The sequence below is a fragment of the Mercurialis annua genome, linkage group LG4 (genome assembly GCF_937616625.2).
Source record: "Mercurialis annua linkage group LG4, ddMerAnnu1.2, whole genome shotgun sequence".
Taxonomy (NCBI): Eukaryota; Viridiplantae; Streptophyta; class Magnoliopsida; order Malpighiales; family Euphorbiaceae; genus Mercurialis; species Mercurialis annua.
The window spans coordinates 23,055,134-23,071,138 of record NC_065573.1 but is presented as its reverse complement, the minus strand read 5'-3'; the positions used below and the strand labels follow the sequence as shown (position 1 = coordinate 23,071,138).

Here is a 16,005-nt window from a genome sequence, read left to right as displayed (position 1 = left end):
TATGAGCATCTTTAGGCGGAATACTAACCGGTATTTACTCATAGAATTTAAAAATTATTGTCCGACATCTATTAAAATTAAAAATTCATGATTTTAATAGCAATTAAATTTAAAAAATCAAAGTTATAATAATTATAAAAAAAATGGAAACAATTAGTTGGAAAACAACTAATTAAGAAAAATTAATATTAATCCAATCCAATATTCAGTTTTTTCTGTTTCCCCAAAAATACACAAAACACAGCAAAACATTTAGGATGTGCTCTCCTCCTTCCCTCTCCCTCTCTTCATTTCTCTCTCTCTCTACACGCAAATCGAGACCAATTAAAATAACAGATTCTCCCCAAGAAAAATAATGACTTAAACAACTAAATTAACAAAATTAGAGAGATTTTTTTCTTTTCATAAAAATAAAAATCTAGGGTTTCTAAATCCATCTTCTCCCTGTTTTTCTCTCTCTTTCTCTTTGATTTTCCTTCCCTCCAAACGCCATTCTTTCTTTCTCATTTTCCCGGGAAAACTTGCTTCAATTTTCCATTGGTTTCTTTTCTGTTCCATTTTTCTCTCTCTCTCTCTCTATTGTATTCCGGTGATCTCAAAGATATTTTTCTCCTGGGAGGTCATTTTCCCGGGAAATTATTTTGCTTCCGAGTTTCTTGGAATTTCACAGGTATTTTCTGTTTATTTTTCTCTCGTGATTCTGCTTGTTTTAATAGGAATTTTGAATTTCATTCAATTTTGCTTTTTCTCTGTCATTGTGATGTTCTATTGCTGTAATATTATGATAATTGTGAGAATATTCAGCTGGAATATATTCATGTGGAGGCAAACGGAGCTTTTTCTTTTTTGTATTTTTTTACTTTGAGAAAAAAATGAATTTAGGGTTTGATTTTTTGTGTTTTTTTTGCTAGGTATATTGCAATTATTGTGGTGATTGGAATCGAGGAAGGGAAATAACACTAGTGTTATTATTACAGAAGATCTATTATAATCAACAAAGAGAGAGAAAATACTTTTTAAGAGCTTCAAAGCTATGATAATGTTTTTTAATAATTTGTAGTAGTGGTTGAAGAAAAACATATATACTTTTTTCCCTTTGATTTTGGATGCTAATTGTCTGATGAATTTCGAGGAAACTTCGCCTACCTCTCCGACCATGCAGGCAAGAGCTTTGGTGAAATGTTTTAGTTGTGGGTGTAGTTGTTCTTTTGTAGCGTCTTCATCTCCTGTGCTTCGATCCGTTAAACGCAAATTTGATGGGTTTGAGGCAGGAAATAATTTCTTCATACCTGGATTTGATCTCTTCGCAAATCCGCGTGTGCAAATTGAGAATGAATGTGATGCGCTACGTGAAACAGTTAGTAGCCAGCAAAATGCAATTCAGGATTTATATGCGGAATTGGAAGAGGAGAGGAATGCTGCATCTTCTGCTGCAAATGAGGCTATGTCAATGATATTGAGGTTGCAGAGGGAAAAGGCAGAGATCCAGATGGAGTCCAGGCAATTTAAGCGTTTTGTTGAGGAGAAGATGGCTCATGACCAGCAGGAGCTTGTAGCTTTGGAGGATTTATTGTATAAGAGAGAGCAGGCTCTTCAGTCCCTGACTTGTGAAATTCAGGCTTATAAGCATAGGATGCTCAGTTATGGGCTGACTGAAGCTGAGGTGGAGGTGGAGAAGAGTGGATTTAGCCGTAACCTAAGTATGGCTGAAAATTTGGATGCTTCTCAATTTGAGTTTCCTATGTATGATTACCCACCCTTGAAATGCAATTTGAATGAGAACCCTGGTGTTTATGAGGCTGAGGCTGAGGCTGATGATGATGTTGTGGATGTTGAGAAATATGCTTTTGGTGAGACTCCCAGGGAACATTTGAAGAATTTGGAAATTAGAATCAATCAGATGGAGAACAGTCCCACCGGCAGTCAATTAGATGCGGAACCCTCCAGCACAAAGAATATCCTTGAGAAGGTTATAGTTGGCCACTCTCCTAGGCGAGCAAGACACAACAGAATGTTTTCTGGTGATAGTTCTAATTCTTTCATGGGGATGTCAAGGGAAGTAGGTCCTGATATTGTTAACGAATCTCCTCGTTTTAAGTTCAATAGTAGTTTCCAGAAAACAGACTATGTTACTCATTCAGAAGACTATTCAAATATGAGAAAAGTGGATAACGCATCAGATTATGGAGATGACATGAGCGACAGAGTTTATACCATTGATTCTGTCCATAATGGGGTGCCAAATAATGGCGTAACCGCGCCGAAATCTGGAGTTGGGATTTGTGAAGATTATGTTTCAACTCCTAGGGACACACTGGATCAACCTGATATTAGTGATCCTGACATCAAAAAGCTTTACATGAGGCTTCAGGCTCTGGAGGCTGACAGGGAATCTATGAAGCAGGCACTTATTTCAATGCGAACTGATAAAGCCCAGATGGTATTGTTGAAAGAAATAGCTCAACATTTGTCTAAGGAAATGTCACCAGAAAGACGACTGCCTGTGAAGAAATCTTCCATTATTCAAACCTTTTCATTCATGTCGGTTTTCAAGGTAATTCTGAATGCACTGTATATCAGAATATCTTGCGCCGCCATTTGCATATACTCGTTAGCATATGAGGTTTCAACCTGGTGGTATATTCTATGTGTATGATGAGGATTATGCATGTCAATCTTTTATATTTTCTTTTCATTTGCATGATTCGTTGCCATGATTTATCAGCAAGAGCATATATTAGCTACCTATAAGAATCTTGTATTCTAATAGTGTTTTACTTAAAAATTATTATTTTTCCAATTTGCTTATTTTCATTCATGGAGTAGCCATTTAAATTGCTAGAAGCACTGTAAACTAACTCTTTTTTGACATTGATGTATCAAGCTATTTTGTTAGCATCCTGCTAATTTTTTTTTTGGACCAGGACTAATTTATGTAACTTCTATTTGTTCTTTCAGTGGATTGCATCCTTCATTTTCTGGAGAAAGAAAGCTCGTCGAAGCCGGTGAGTATTGCATGTATACACGACTCAAAAGGATTTAAGCTTCTTTGATTAAAATTCTCATTGTATATGCATGAGCATTGAAAATAAATATTTGACTCTCCTTTTACGAAAACAAAGGGATACAGTATAAGATAATAAGCTACATTCTGAATTAGTAGAAAATCCACTCCATCTATCCTTAGGTGGAGCACATGATAGGGAAGAAAAACAAAAAATTTAGCAATACTTAGAAAGATGCAGGATGAACCCTGAAGTAGAAAATTTTGTAGTATTGTGAAGCGGAAAACATCTAGTGATCTTAAGTATTGGGCGAGTTTTATTTTTTAAGAAGCACTTGTTATTTTGGGAGCAAATATAATCTTGAGAACGAGTCGTGACGTTAAAGCAGTGCATAACGTTCTGTGCTCATCAGTACTTTTGACCTGAGAAAATGAGTCTGAACAATTTATTTGTAGCTTTGTGTGGTTTGTTTCTGATGATTGATATTTTAATTTCAGGTATACATGTGGGATTTCAGCCACCAATGTTGGTTTACTTCTGCTTCTAGACAAAGGACCTCGGACAAGGCAGTGGAGATGTCTTACGAGTACACAAGTATGAAACCACTAGTAGAACTACCATATCCATTTGAAGCTAATGCTCACACAAGTGAGCCCCAAGTGGAGTTCGGTCACGTTGCCTTATTTTTTGCATTCTTTTCTATATTCCTTTGCTGCTGCAGATTTGAGTGCTTTTTGTGCAGTATTTCTTTGATTTCAACTTTCTGGATTGAGTATTTTTTGCTTGTTGATCAGTGAAAGATGGATATTGTATGGGTATGCTTACCCATGTAGTTTGTTGGACTGTAGCTTGAGGTACATGTCCTATCTTGTAAATTGCAGATTCTTGTATGATTCACAATCAAATATGCAATGGCTATTTTTTTTCTTTTATTGGAAGATATTGAATCTATCTCGAGGTTTTATTATGTCTTAAGGATAAGCTATATGCATTTGCCTTTTACATTTGCTAACATTTTATGTTCTGAGTAATTATATCGAAGTTTGAACCTTGCAGTCTACTATTGTAATCTCAGTTTATACCAAATGCACAGTTCCAGCTAATGCACAGATTGAGAACTCACTAAACAAAGCTAGAGAATGGAACAAACTGGTAAGCCTGTAATTTATATTCATATTGATCTTTTATTGTTGTGGTCCGATGGTGGCTGGCTACGTTGCACAGGATTTTTTGAATTCTCTGTTTCCGAGTTCCATTTTTGTTTCTGGGAATTCTTTGAACATATCAAAATTCTATATTTATAACCTAACCTTGTAAAAGGTATTAATTTTCCATTTTCTATTTTAGCATTTTTTGTTTTTCATTTTTCGTTTCCGTACTAAATAAGCGACTGGCTCAATATGGCTATTGGGAGCCTTTTTTTTTCTTTTTCTGAACTAATTGTATTGAAGTTGAGGCCAGCACGCAGCATGTTGTATCTGGTAGTTTCACATCAGATGTTTTCTGGACTTGAATTAGCTGTTTTTTCTAGTGTCAAGTTAGTGCGATGAATATCATGGAATAAGTCTCTTTAGAACAGAGAATAGCTGGATGTCAAACAGGACAAAGCATTGGATGCTTAGCTAAACTACAGGGTTATATTGCAAGGAAATTTATCGAATTCGATCTTTTGATTTTTTGTTTCGGTTTACAACTATTCTTTTAGTGTTTCGTGTTTTGGTTTCCGTGCAATATACTTACCGGCGGATAGTTTTCTGATTTTGCTTTGTGTTGGCCACCAAGTATTGATGACATTGAGAGTTGGAAGAAACATACAATGCAAGATATTTCATGTGATACGAAGTTTCAAGTCTGGCATTTTTGTTTTTTGTTTTATGTTTTTGTGTTATTATGATTTGGATCTTTCCTTATTCAAAACTGCCGAATGATGATGGAGTGGATGAAACTTCGTATTAAAGTACTGATATACAATCATTTTCCCATCTGCTAAAAGAGAAAATGTGTCCCAACACAACTTTAATTATAGGATATAAAGAAGAAAAGACAACGTGTTTCTAATATTCTATTCATGATAATGTGGGTCGACCTACTACAGATTTACTCTCTTATCTCTACTTTACTTTAGACTTTTTTATTTGAAAAATATTAACATGAAATTATCAATAAATAAATACATAAAAATTAAATAATATTTATCTGAAGATGAAAACAAAATCATACATCCTACTGGGATAAGTAGTATTATTAAATAATTTACTTTATCTAAAAAAATTGAGTTAATTAATTTACTTACTTTTATTTGATGTATAGTAGTTTTTTTATCACAATAATTAATTATAATTCAAGTTAAAAACAAATGTTTATTTTAAAAGAAAGAATAATATAATCGTATTAATTTGGGATGGGAAAAGTATTAATCGGTTTGGTGGGAACATAGAAATACAAAAACACAAACAATAGTAATTGAATCTGGCTAATGATTGCGGGACCTTTACAGAAATCATTTTGTTGTTTAATTCTATTATTAAGTTTTTAGCTGATAATATTAGTGTTTCAAAACTGTACCGGATTGGTTTTTTTTTTTTTTTTTTTTACCGAAAGATAGGATTTCAATAAAGAAAATCGACTATAAAAGTCTCGATTCTAGCCACACCGATTGGGCTAGAATATTATAACAAAAAGTCTCGTCACTTAGGGATTTCTTGGCTAAAGAGTGAGCCACCCAATTTCCGTCTCGTCTAATAAAATTACAAGAAAAGAAGCTAAAAGATTGACAGAAGCTTCTGCAGTCTTGTAACACCACCTCACACATAGGGTCTGTCGCAGTATTCTTGTTCATCGCATCAATGATGCTTTTAGCATCTCCTTCGAATATTGCATGAGTAACCTTCATTCTTAGGGCCAGTAAGATAGCTTCGCGTAGGGCTAAGGTCTCGACCAGAGCTGGCGAAGTAACATGACGAAAGCGGCGAGCGCAAGAGGAGACATATCTGCCCTGGTGGTCTCTCATTACACAAGCTCCTGCTCCTAACTTTGAAGTTAGCTTAAAAGCCCCATCAAAGTTCAGCTTGACGAAATTAATGGGAGGCGGCTGCCACTGAACTGCTGCAACTTGAGGTGGTCTTGGGGGAGCCTTAGGATCTTCCAACGCTGTTAAGCAATCTTGAAACAGTTTATCGGCCACCCGCAAAACCTGTGGGGGGTCACAATCCTCATCCCTGAATATTAGGCTATTCCGAGCAAGCCAAAGGGCCCAGCAGATCCAGGAACATTTGGCTAAAGTGATGGCGTTGGTGTCGTTGGATGTGGCCGATACAAACAGGAAAGACCATAATTCCTTGAAGGAGGTAAGAGACTTTTCATTCAACATTGATCTCAAATCGGACCCTATCCAAACTGCTTCTGCGAATGGGCACTTGAAAAGAGCGTGGTTGATGGTTTCTTCTCCGCAACATCTTGGACACAATCCCGGGGTAGAGGCAATCCTTCTATGAATATTTCCGTTCACCGCTAAACCGTTATTGAAGGCTTTCCATAGAAAACACTTTAAATTAGGAGGAATTTTCATCTTCCATAAAACGTTCCAATTTAAGTTATTTCCTCCCAACCCGCTATTTGAGCGACCAATACCTGAAGATGACAGGTTTGCGTTGGCCAGGTGATATGCTGACTTCACAGAGAAGCTGCCAGAATTTGTAAAGCTCCACATCAGGTTATCTCTTCCTCCCACGATGCTTATAGGAAGGGATAGAATTGCCTTCGCCTCTGAAGATGAAAAAACCGAGTTAACCAATTCTTCATCCCAAGTATGAGAGCTTCTCTTAATTAAATCAGAAACCTTTTGAATGTGTGGAGGAATGGAGGTATGCGCTGAAACCGTGAAAGGATAGTCCTTAGGGATCCAAGGGTCCTCTCGAACCGATGTCTGCTCACCAGACTTTATTTGCCACCGAAGACCGTTGGCTAAAACTACTCTACCTTTCAAGATGCTTTTCCATGCCCAAGAGCCATTAGAATGGTGCTTAGCATCCAAAAACGACCCATGAGGATAATACTTCCCCTTGAAAACGCGAGCAATAAGGGAGTCCGGCTGGTTTACCAAGCGCCAACCTTGTTTGGCAAGTAACGCCATATTGAAATTCTCAAGGTCACGGAAACCCATGCCCCCGCTCTCCTTAGATTGACACATTTTTGCCCAAGAGATCCAATGCATACGTCTTTCGTTTTTCTTTTGACCCCACCAAAAATTTGCGATTATTGAATTGATCTCTTTATGAAGGCTTTTGGGGAGAAGAAAACAGGACATGGTGAATACCGGCACCGCCGTTGCAATGCTTTTAATCAAAACCTCCCGACCGCCATGAGAAAGCAAACTCCCTTGCCAACCATTTACTCGCTGCCGAATCTTGTAACTAATTTCTCTAAATGTTTCTCTCTTTGACTTAGTTACGAGCGCCGGAAGGCCTAAGTATTTATCTTGGCTTCCGTAATTGGTTACCACTAGATCCGAAGAGAGCTGGTGTTTCAAAGGGCCCGGAGTATTGCGGCTGAAAAAAATTGAAGATTTACCTCTATTTATTTCCTGGCCGGATGCTTCACAGTAGAGCGATAGGATATTCGAAATATTGTGCGCTTGCTCTCTAGAAGCTTGAAAGAAGAGTAGCGAATCGTCCGCAAAGAGAAGGTGGGATATGCGGGGGCTGTTTTGCGAAATTCTAACTCCCATAATACTGTTATTTGTTTCAGCTTGTATCATGAGGGAGGAAAAGCTTTCGGCGCATATCAAGAAAAGGAACGGTGATAGCGGGTCACCTTGCCTGAGCCCTCGGGATGGTTTGATAAACCCATGAGAGGTTCCATTGAGAGAGACCGAATACGAAACTGAGGTTATACAACACATAATCCAACGGATCCATTTGTGATTGAACCCCATTTTCCGCATGACCGCCTTGACAAAATTCCATTCGACCCGTTCATAGGCCTTACTCATATCCAATTTAAGGGCTAGCTCAAAGATCGAAGTCCCCCTTCTTGTCTTCAAATGATGTGTCAGTTCATGGGCCAAAAGAATATTATCAGAGATATTTCTTCCTTTAACAAACGCACTCTGATTTTCACTAATGAAAGAAGCCATATGGGGTTGGAGCCGATTTGTGAGAATCCTTGAAACAATCTTATAGAAGACGGGGCAAAGGCTAATCGGCCGGAGATCAGTCATGCAGCTAGGGGACTTCACTTTTGGGATTAACGTTATGGTCGTATGATTCAGACCCGTAGGGAGCAGGTTGCCATCAAAAAAACTTTTTACACCCGCACAAACGTCCACCTTTATCGAATCCCAATTGGTTTGAAAGAAGCAACCCGTCATGCCATCTTGCCCCGGGGCTTTATAAGGTTGGATATCGAACACTGCCTTACGAATTTCCAGATCAGAAACAGCTCTAGTTAAGCTCTGATTGATATTTTGGTTTACTCTACCCCTAATGTTCCTCGTAGCTTCATTGATTCTAGTGGGATTGGTTGTGGTATAGATTTCAGCAAAGTATTGCAGCGCTATGTCTACAATTTTATCCTGCGTATTATGAAGAATACCTTCTTTGTTGCGCAACTGAAAAATGGAATTTCTTCGGCGCCTTTCGACCACTTTGGAATGGAAGTAAGCTGTATTCCGGTCTCCCGCGCGAAGCCAATTAATTCTGGATTTCTGCTGCCAGTACTGCTCTTCTCGAAGGACTTCAGATGTTAGGTTAAGTTCAAGGAGCTTTATCTGATCAGCATTATTCTCAAAGCCTTGAACATGAAGAGAGGCAATCTGATCACGGAGGCTCTTGATGTTATTCCTTGCGTTTAAAGACTTTGTTTTTGACCATTCGAATAAGTTGTTGCGGGAGAGCTTCAACTTGTTTTGAACTATCCTCAATTTGTTGCTATGAGGAGAATGGGAAGGAGGCCCCACGGAATCTTCCAACCATACTGTTCGAATAATCTGCTTTACTTCTTCATTATTTCCCCACCGTTGATCAAAAATAAAGCGGCTGCGACTTTTGGCTACTAAAGGAGCTGAGTCCAAGAGCACGGGACGATGGTCGGAGCCCAGTTCTTCTAAGTGGGAAACTCGACTACTTGCATTAAGGAGGAGCCATTCTGAGTTAACCAAAATTCGGTCCAATCGCATTTGTATGTTTGCTGATCCGCCTCTACGGTTGTTCCAAGTGAATGGGTAGCCTACAAACCCAACATCCTGCAGTTTCGCAGCATTCTGAAAAAGATGAAACTCTTCCATTCGGCTGAGATTATAAGGATTACCCCCTACTTTCTCACCACTACTAGTTATACAATTAAAATCTCCTCCAATAATTACACCCCCTGTCAACCCATTGATATAATTAACTAAAAAATTGAATTGCGAAACACGATCAACATACGAAACACTAAGATAAATTCCAATAAAACTCCAAACTACATCAACATCATCGCAACAAACGGTACAATGAATGTAGAAATCCTGAAAACATACTACATTAACCCTATATGTGGAATTCCAAGCAAGCGCGATGCCACCCGAGAGACCTAAGGGATCAACACACTTGAAGTCTCTAAAGCCGCATTTTCTTAAGATAGGTTCCACTTTTTCAGCCCTATTTTTAGTTTCTGAAAGAAATAACAAACCCGGAGAATGGGATTTCACTATCCCTTGAAGGTTGTGGATTGTCAGGGGATTCCCCACTCCCTGACAATTCCAAAACACAGTCTTCATATATCACTTTGGGGTCCATTTAGGCTGGCACCCTCCACCGATTTGGATAATGGGATAACACAAGTCTTCTTACTACGTCTAGCTTCAACCTCTTCTCCTTTCCTTTTGATATTCTGCCCATCTTCAGTAAGTTCTTCCCCTACCACCTGACTAGCACCGATGATAGGTGAGGTTTGAATTGGCGAGCTTAAGCGACGAGCCAAGGTTTTAAGCCTACGCTTGAGAGGAAGCTGCTCAGTGCTAGGATCATTGTTAACAGCCACATCTGTGTTGTTTGCAACCTCTGTTAATGCTTGGAGGCATCCGGAGCTGATCAAGGTCGTCACTTTTTCCTCCAAAGGCTCAGGGTTAGCACATGGAGAGGAGGAAAAACAGAATGGATCATCTGCAGCCTTTGCCAGAAAATTAGAAGCTCCTTGGTTTCTAAATACCGAAGGAATGAAGACAGAAGCAGACAAACCAAGTTCAGAAACAGGAGGTGGAGAGGATTTACGTGAAGCTGCATGGGAAGCAGGATGAGTTGAGTGGTTTGGAAGGAATGCGTCGGATTGGATATTTTTGGTGTCATTGGGTAAAACTAGATGTAAAAGGCCCAGCTCTTCTAAAACTTGACGATTGCAATACACTGCCCCTTTTGAAGAATCAGCTTTGAGATTAGGGCTGGAGGCGAACTTGAACGGATCCAGATGGATTTTCTTGTAGGTTTCTGGGCTTTTGATAGTGGGCTTTGCTTTCTCTAACAACCTTTCATTTTCACAGGCCCGGAGGATCGCAGGATGATGAGTGGGACTTGTGATGCTTGTCAGATCGTTCTCCCTGATACCTTTCAAGGTTTGAGATTTTATCTTACCAAAAGCGTGAAAAGAGCTAGCCATGAGCTTGTCAGGAACCTTATCATTTGTTATGCTGAAAAAAGGGGTGTTGGCAATGTTGACTTCTTTTCCCTTGTCAGACCTTTGTACTGAAGAAGATAGGTTTGCTTCCTCGTACTTGGTGCTTGTACTCTTACCCTTATCCTCTGTTACCCCCTGGTTCTTGGACCGACGATCTACCCACTGGTCCAAAGCAAGTAATCCTCTGCCCAACCTTGCCTGGTTGGTTGCCTGAATCTCTTGGTTCCCGGTTGCTTCTGCCGAGTCCCCTGTTTTAGACCATGCTCCTGTTGAGTTACCAGCTGTTGAAGAAGTGGCGAATTTCTGGCTGGATACAGGTTTTTTCTTGGCCTCTGACTGAGCTTTGCGAAAACCCACTCTCATATCGGTGCCGAACGGAGGTTCATCTGGATTTTCACTGACTATAACGGTTGTGGTGCATGAGTAGGTAGAGTGACCGATAATCCCGCAACGAAAACATATATCAGGCATTCGTTCGTACATAAAATTGATCCATTTCTTGATCCCTGTCTTCGTGGGAAGGTTGAAGCCCTTCCTAAGCGGTTTCTTCACGTCAATCATTACCTGAAAACGGAGAGTACCCCATCCTCCACCATTAGGGTTGTCCTCACAATCTGAGGAAAGATACTCCTCAAACAGACCGCCGATACTTCTTGCATTCTGGGCGTTTATACAGTTGGCCGGTAATCCCATGGCATGGACCCAGAACGGAGACAGATGATAATTTTTTTAATTTGGGTCGGACTTGGTTTGACCGATATTTTTATCTTGTCTTATTTGGAATTTAGTCAAATTAAAAGGTAAAAGAAAAGTTATTTAATTAAAAATAAAAGGATGAAAATAGTCCCTTTTAAATATACCAGGTAGTTGCACTTAAATGTTGATAATGAAATAAATCTCTCCATGACTATTTTCCAAACTATAATTAATTTGTGGAATTTAATATACATAAAATAAAGCAGTTATTCTTTATTTCTAGAAAGATTAGTAATTTCATAAAAATTATGAATAACAATTTTATAAAATTGTTATTAAAATTAAAGAAAATTATTTCATATGAATCAAACATAGGTTAGTTTCAGAAGTAGGATTTTTGGTGAAGTGGCAGGGATCTGATAACAAATAAAATCAGAGTGTTGCTCTTCTGGTGTCTATTTCTCTGTTCCAGTCCAAAAAGAAGCCTCAAGACCATATATAATGCAGTTAATGAAGATTCATATCCTTTAGAAGTTAGACCAGTTATGGAAGCCTTATCCTATATTGGGTTCAATTTTACTCAAAATAGATTTTATTTAACGAATTCTTTCTATAAAAATTACAACACGGAAAAGTTATAAAAATTACATCACCTTTTTTTATGACTTTATATTTTTATTCCAAGTGTCAAAAAAAATTAATGATTCTACTCTAACATACAAAACACTACTTTTCATCTTTCCCTTTTTCTCATTTTTTCTTTTTTCAATAATGTCATCTTTAATTTTAAAATTTAATTTTTAATATTTACAATCATTTCAGAATTATTATTTTTTTCCCGTAATTTAATTCTTTTTCTATTTCGGATCTAGATCTAAAAAATGGCAATGAAATAATTATGCATCAAAAAAAAAATATTTTTTTACAAAAAATAGATATTCTTAATAATTTATGTTAATTTCAGCTTGCAATTAATTAAAAAAAATGATTATTTTAGTTTTTGATTTAAAAATATGCAATAAAAATATGATACGTAAAAAACAGTTTTTTCATAATGTTTTCATAAAAGCAGCAGTGGTATTATCATCTCGGTATCATAATTTTTCGTAAAAATTATTTTTCGTATATTATCATACTATTATCATTAACTTTGTCATACTATTATCATAACCTATTTTAATAAAAATTATCATAATATGCTTTATCATAACACTATCGTAAGATATTATCATAACATTATCATGACCAGGGTTTTAAAAACCGAACCGGTGGCCGAACCGGTGAGGCCACTGGTTTCCGGTTCAACCGGTTAAACCGGTTCATTGACCGATTCAGCCGGTTTGATAAATTTACAAAAAAATTAAAAAAAATCTGATTCGCCGGTTTTTTACCGGTTCAATCTGGTCCGATCCAGTTCAACATCCGGTTTTTTACCGGTTTAATCCGGTTCAACCGGTCCAACCCGGTCCAACCAAAAGATCCGGTTTTTCGCAGTTTCAGACCGGACCACTGGCCGGTTCGCGGTTCAATCGGTCCGACCGGCCGGTCCGGTCCCGTTTTTGAAACACTGATCATGACTGAAAGACCCTATGGGGTATGGCAAACTGGTTTTTGAGTTGTGAATCGGAAGATTAAATTCTTTAAAGCGGAAATAAAAATTTAAAAGAGGTTAAGAGTTTAGAGGATTGACACAAGAGATCTAGAGTGGTTCGTATCACAAATCGATCTTACTCCACTACTCAAACAAAGTTTGAAATTTAAAATCCACTGAATGAGATTCAAAAAGAGTTTTCTAAGCTAACTTGTGCTTTATAGCTAAACACCAACTATAAGATTTTTTAAAACTAATCTCTAACTTGCAAGGGTTGAGTTTTCTCAAAACTAAACTCTAACTCACACTTGATTTTCTAAAGCTAATCAAGAACCCACAATGATTTAGGAGTTTACAAGCTTACTCTAAAATTATAAAACAATTGTAATTTTTAAGATGTGTGTTTGTTGTTTCAAGGTTTGCAAATCATTAACCTTTGGACATTGCAAATGGATTCTATTTAACCCAAAACAATCCCCAACAAAAGCCAAAACAAACAAAATAACTTTTGCAGAAATCAGCTCGGTCGCGCCCGTGATAGAGATGTCGCGCCCGCGATGCTTGCTAGATCAGCAGATCTTCAACGGCTCTTGACACATGGCAGCTTTTGATTGGGAAAGCTCAAATCTATCTGTTGGGCAATCAACGGTCACATGTGTCGCGCCCATGATCTCTTTGTCGCGCACGTGAAGCCTCCAACGGTCAATTAGGGTTTCATCAGTTATGAATGTCGTGCCCGCTACGTGTTGTGTCGCGCCCGTGATGCAGGGACTGTAGCGCCTACGATATGCTACTGGACAGCGTGAGTTGAAAACTCGATTCTCGTTAGAAGACTCCAAATCGGCTTTCAATTGTTTCTATGAGGTCATATACACTAATACACAAGATTAGAACACTCATAGTTGATTGTCAAAGTTAAAACAAAGGAGTTTGAGAGGACTAGGGTTCGATAATGACGTACTTTATCATAAATATATCGTAACCTTTTATCATACTATTATCATAACATTACCATAAAACACTTTATCATAACAGTACCATAAGATATTATCATAACATTATCATGACGTATTTTATCATAACTATATCATACTATTATCATTACCTTATCATAAATCTTATATACTATTATCATAACCGCATAATATTATGATACTGATATGCTAACGTTATGATACAAATATGCTAATGTTTATGATATCGATATGATAATCAAGTAATTTTTTGACCAAAAATCATTTTTCTCTGCGTGTTATGATACTGATATAATAATGTCATAGTGATACCGATATGATAATCAGACGTTTTCTGCAGAAAATCATATTTTTCATCATAAAATCGTTTTTATGCAAATTTTTAAATCTGAAACTGAAAAAATTAAAGAGCAATTTTTATAGAATTGAGAATTAAAATAAATCGTAATGATCACCACGATCTAAGAAAAAAATCGCTAAACTTAAATATGGAAAAACGACGGATAACGGCGGCGTGATGGCGGGTCAACGACGATGTCATGGCGGAATGACGACAGATCGATGAAGGGACGACGGCAGAGAGATAAAGAAGAAAAAAAAAAGAAATAAAGAGGATGAAAAAAAATGGAGAAAAGGAAGAAAAAAAAAGAGATAGAAAAAAGAAAAAGAAAAAAGAGAACAGAGGGAGAAAAAAAAGATATAGATGTAGTAGAGTAAAAAGGAAATTAGTGTAAAAAATAATAAGAAATAAGTATTATTATAATTAAAAAAAATTATAGCTAAAAAATAAAAAAATAAAAGAATGTGAGATATTTTCTCTATTTTTTTTTATTAAAATAAAAATTAATATTATTTTAAAAAATAGGACGTTTGCCCTAATTTTCTCTTTTGAATTCTTTTTTGGGTTTTTTACACAAATCCCTCAAAAGAAGGTTTAGTTTATGTTAGTGACTCATAAATATTATTTAAGCAAAAATCTCTCAAAAAAATAAAAAAAATTTCATAAATCCCTCATAACCCAAAATAAGTAGATTTATAATAAAATAGGACATGTTTACCCTTCCTTAGTAACACACGTGACAGTGGTCTGCAACACCACAACACCTACTTCTCTGACAATCTCCTTTAGCCTTACCATTTTCATCACCATACATCCATATTCATCGTCATACATGAGCCATTCTTTTTACTCTTTACAATAGCAAACGCATCTTTACCGTACGATCTAATCGTACATAACTTTAGTTGTAGAATAATCTGTGGTTTTTTTCACCTGCTGCTAGCTTATTAATTTTATTACATATACAATAATCAAACAAATACTAAATAAAAATAGTTAAAAAAATTATCAAATAGAGCATGATAGCAAATATTTATATTTTGTTTACACGGTTTATTTTAATTTTATTTTAAATTTAAAAAGATTTTACTTCAGTAAGGAGTTAGATAATTTAGTGCAATTTTTTTGTTAATTGTTATAAATTTAAAATTAACTTTGTTTAATTAAATTAATTTATTAATAATTCATAAATAAATTTCTAAAGTGCCAAATAAACTATTAGTAAATTTAAAGTAAAGTATCTAAATTTTCCGCAGTAGTCGGCGTAAACTTAATGTAAATTAAATATAAACTCAATGTCAATTTAATATAAATTTTTTATAATTTTTATAAATTTAAAATTAACTTGTTCTAATTAAATTAATTTATTAATAATTCAAAAATAAATTTCTAAAATGACAACTCAATAAATAGTAAATTGAAATTAAACTTTTTAAAATTTTCCGTGGTGGTCGGTATAAACTTAATGTAAACTCAATGTGAACCTAATGTAAAACTAATATTAAGTTTATATTAAGTTAAATTTATATTTACATTAATTTTAATTTCAATAAAATTTTAGGTAGTATAGTAGTATTAGTTTATTTTTAATAGTATAAATTATCAATAAATTAAATTAATTTTAAATAATTAATTTTAAAACTATGTCAACTTATTAAGGATTATTTTAGATAGTTTATTTTGAGTATACATTAAGTTGACATTGAAATTATAATTAATTTATATTAAATTTACATTAAATTTACTAAA

General features: G+C 36.1%; 1 protein-coding gene across 1 annotated transcript; it reads left to right on the top strand.

Annotated features, from left to right (window-relative positions):
* Positions 1-224: 224 nt before the first annotated feature.
* On the top strand, positions 225-3,937 carry LOC126677682 (myosin-binding protein 7). The gene is made up of 4 exons (XM_050372434.2): positions 225-670; positions 912-2,554; positions 2,959-3,005; positions 3,503-3,937. Exons 2-4 carry the CDS (start codon positions 1,121-1,123, stop codon positions 3,603-3,605), a joined length of 1,584 nt encoding a protein of 527 aa, XP_050228391.1. The 5' UTR covers positions 225-670; positions 912-1,120; the 3' UTR covers positions 3,606-3,937.
* Positions 3,938-16,005: the final 12,068 nt, after the last annotated feature.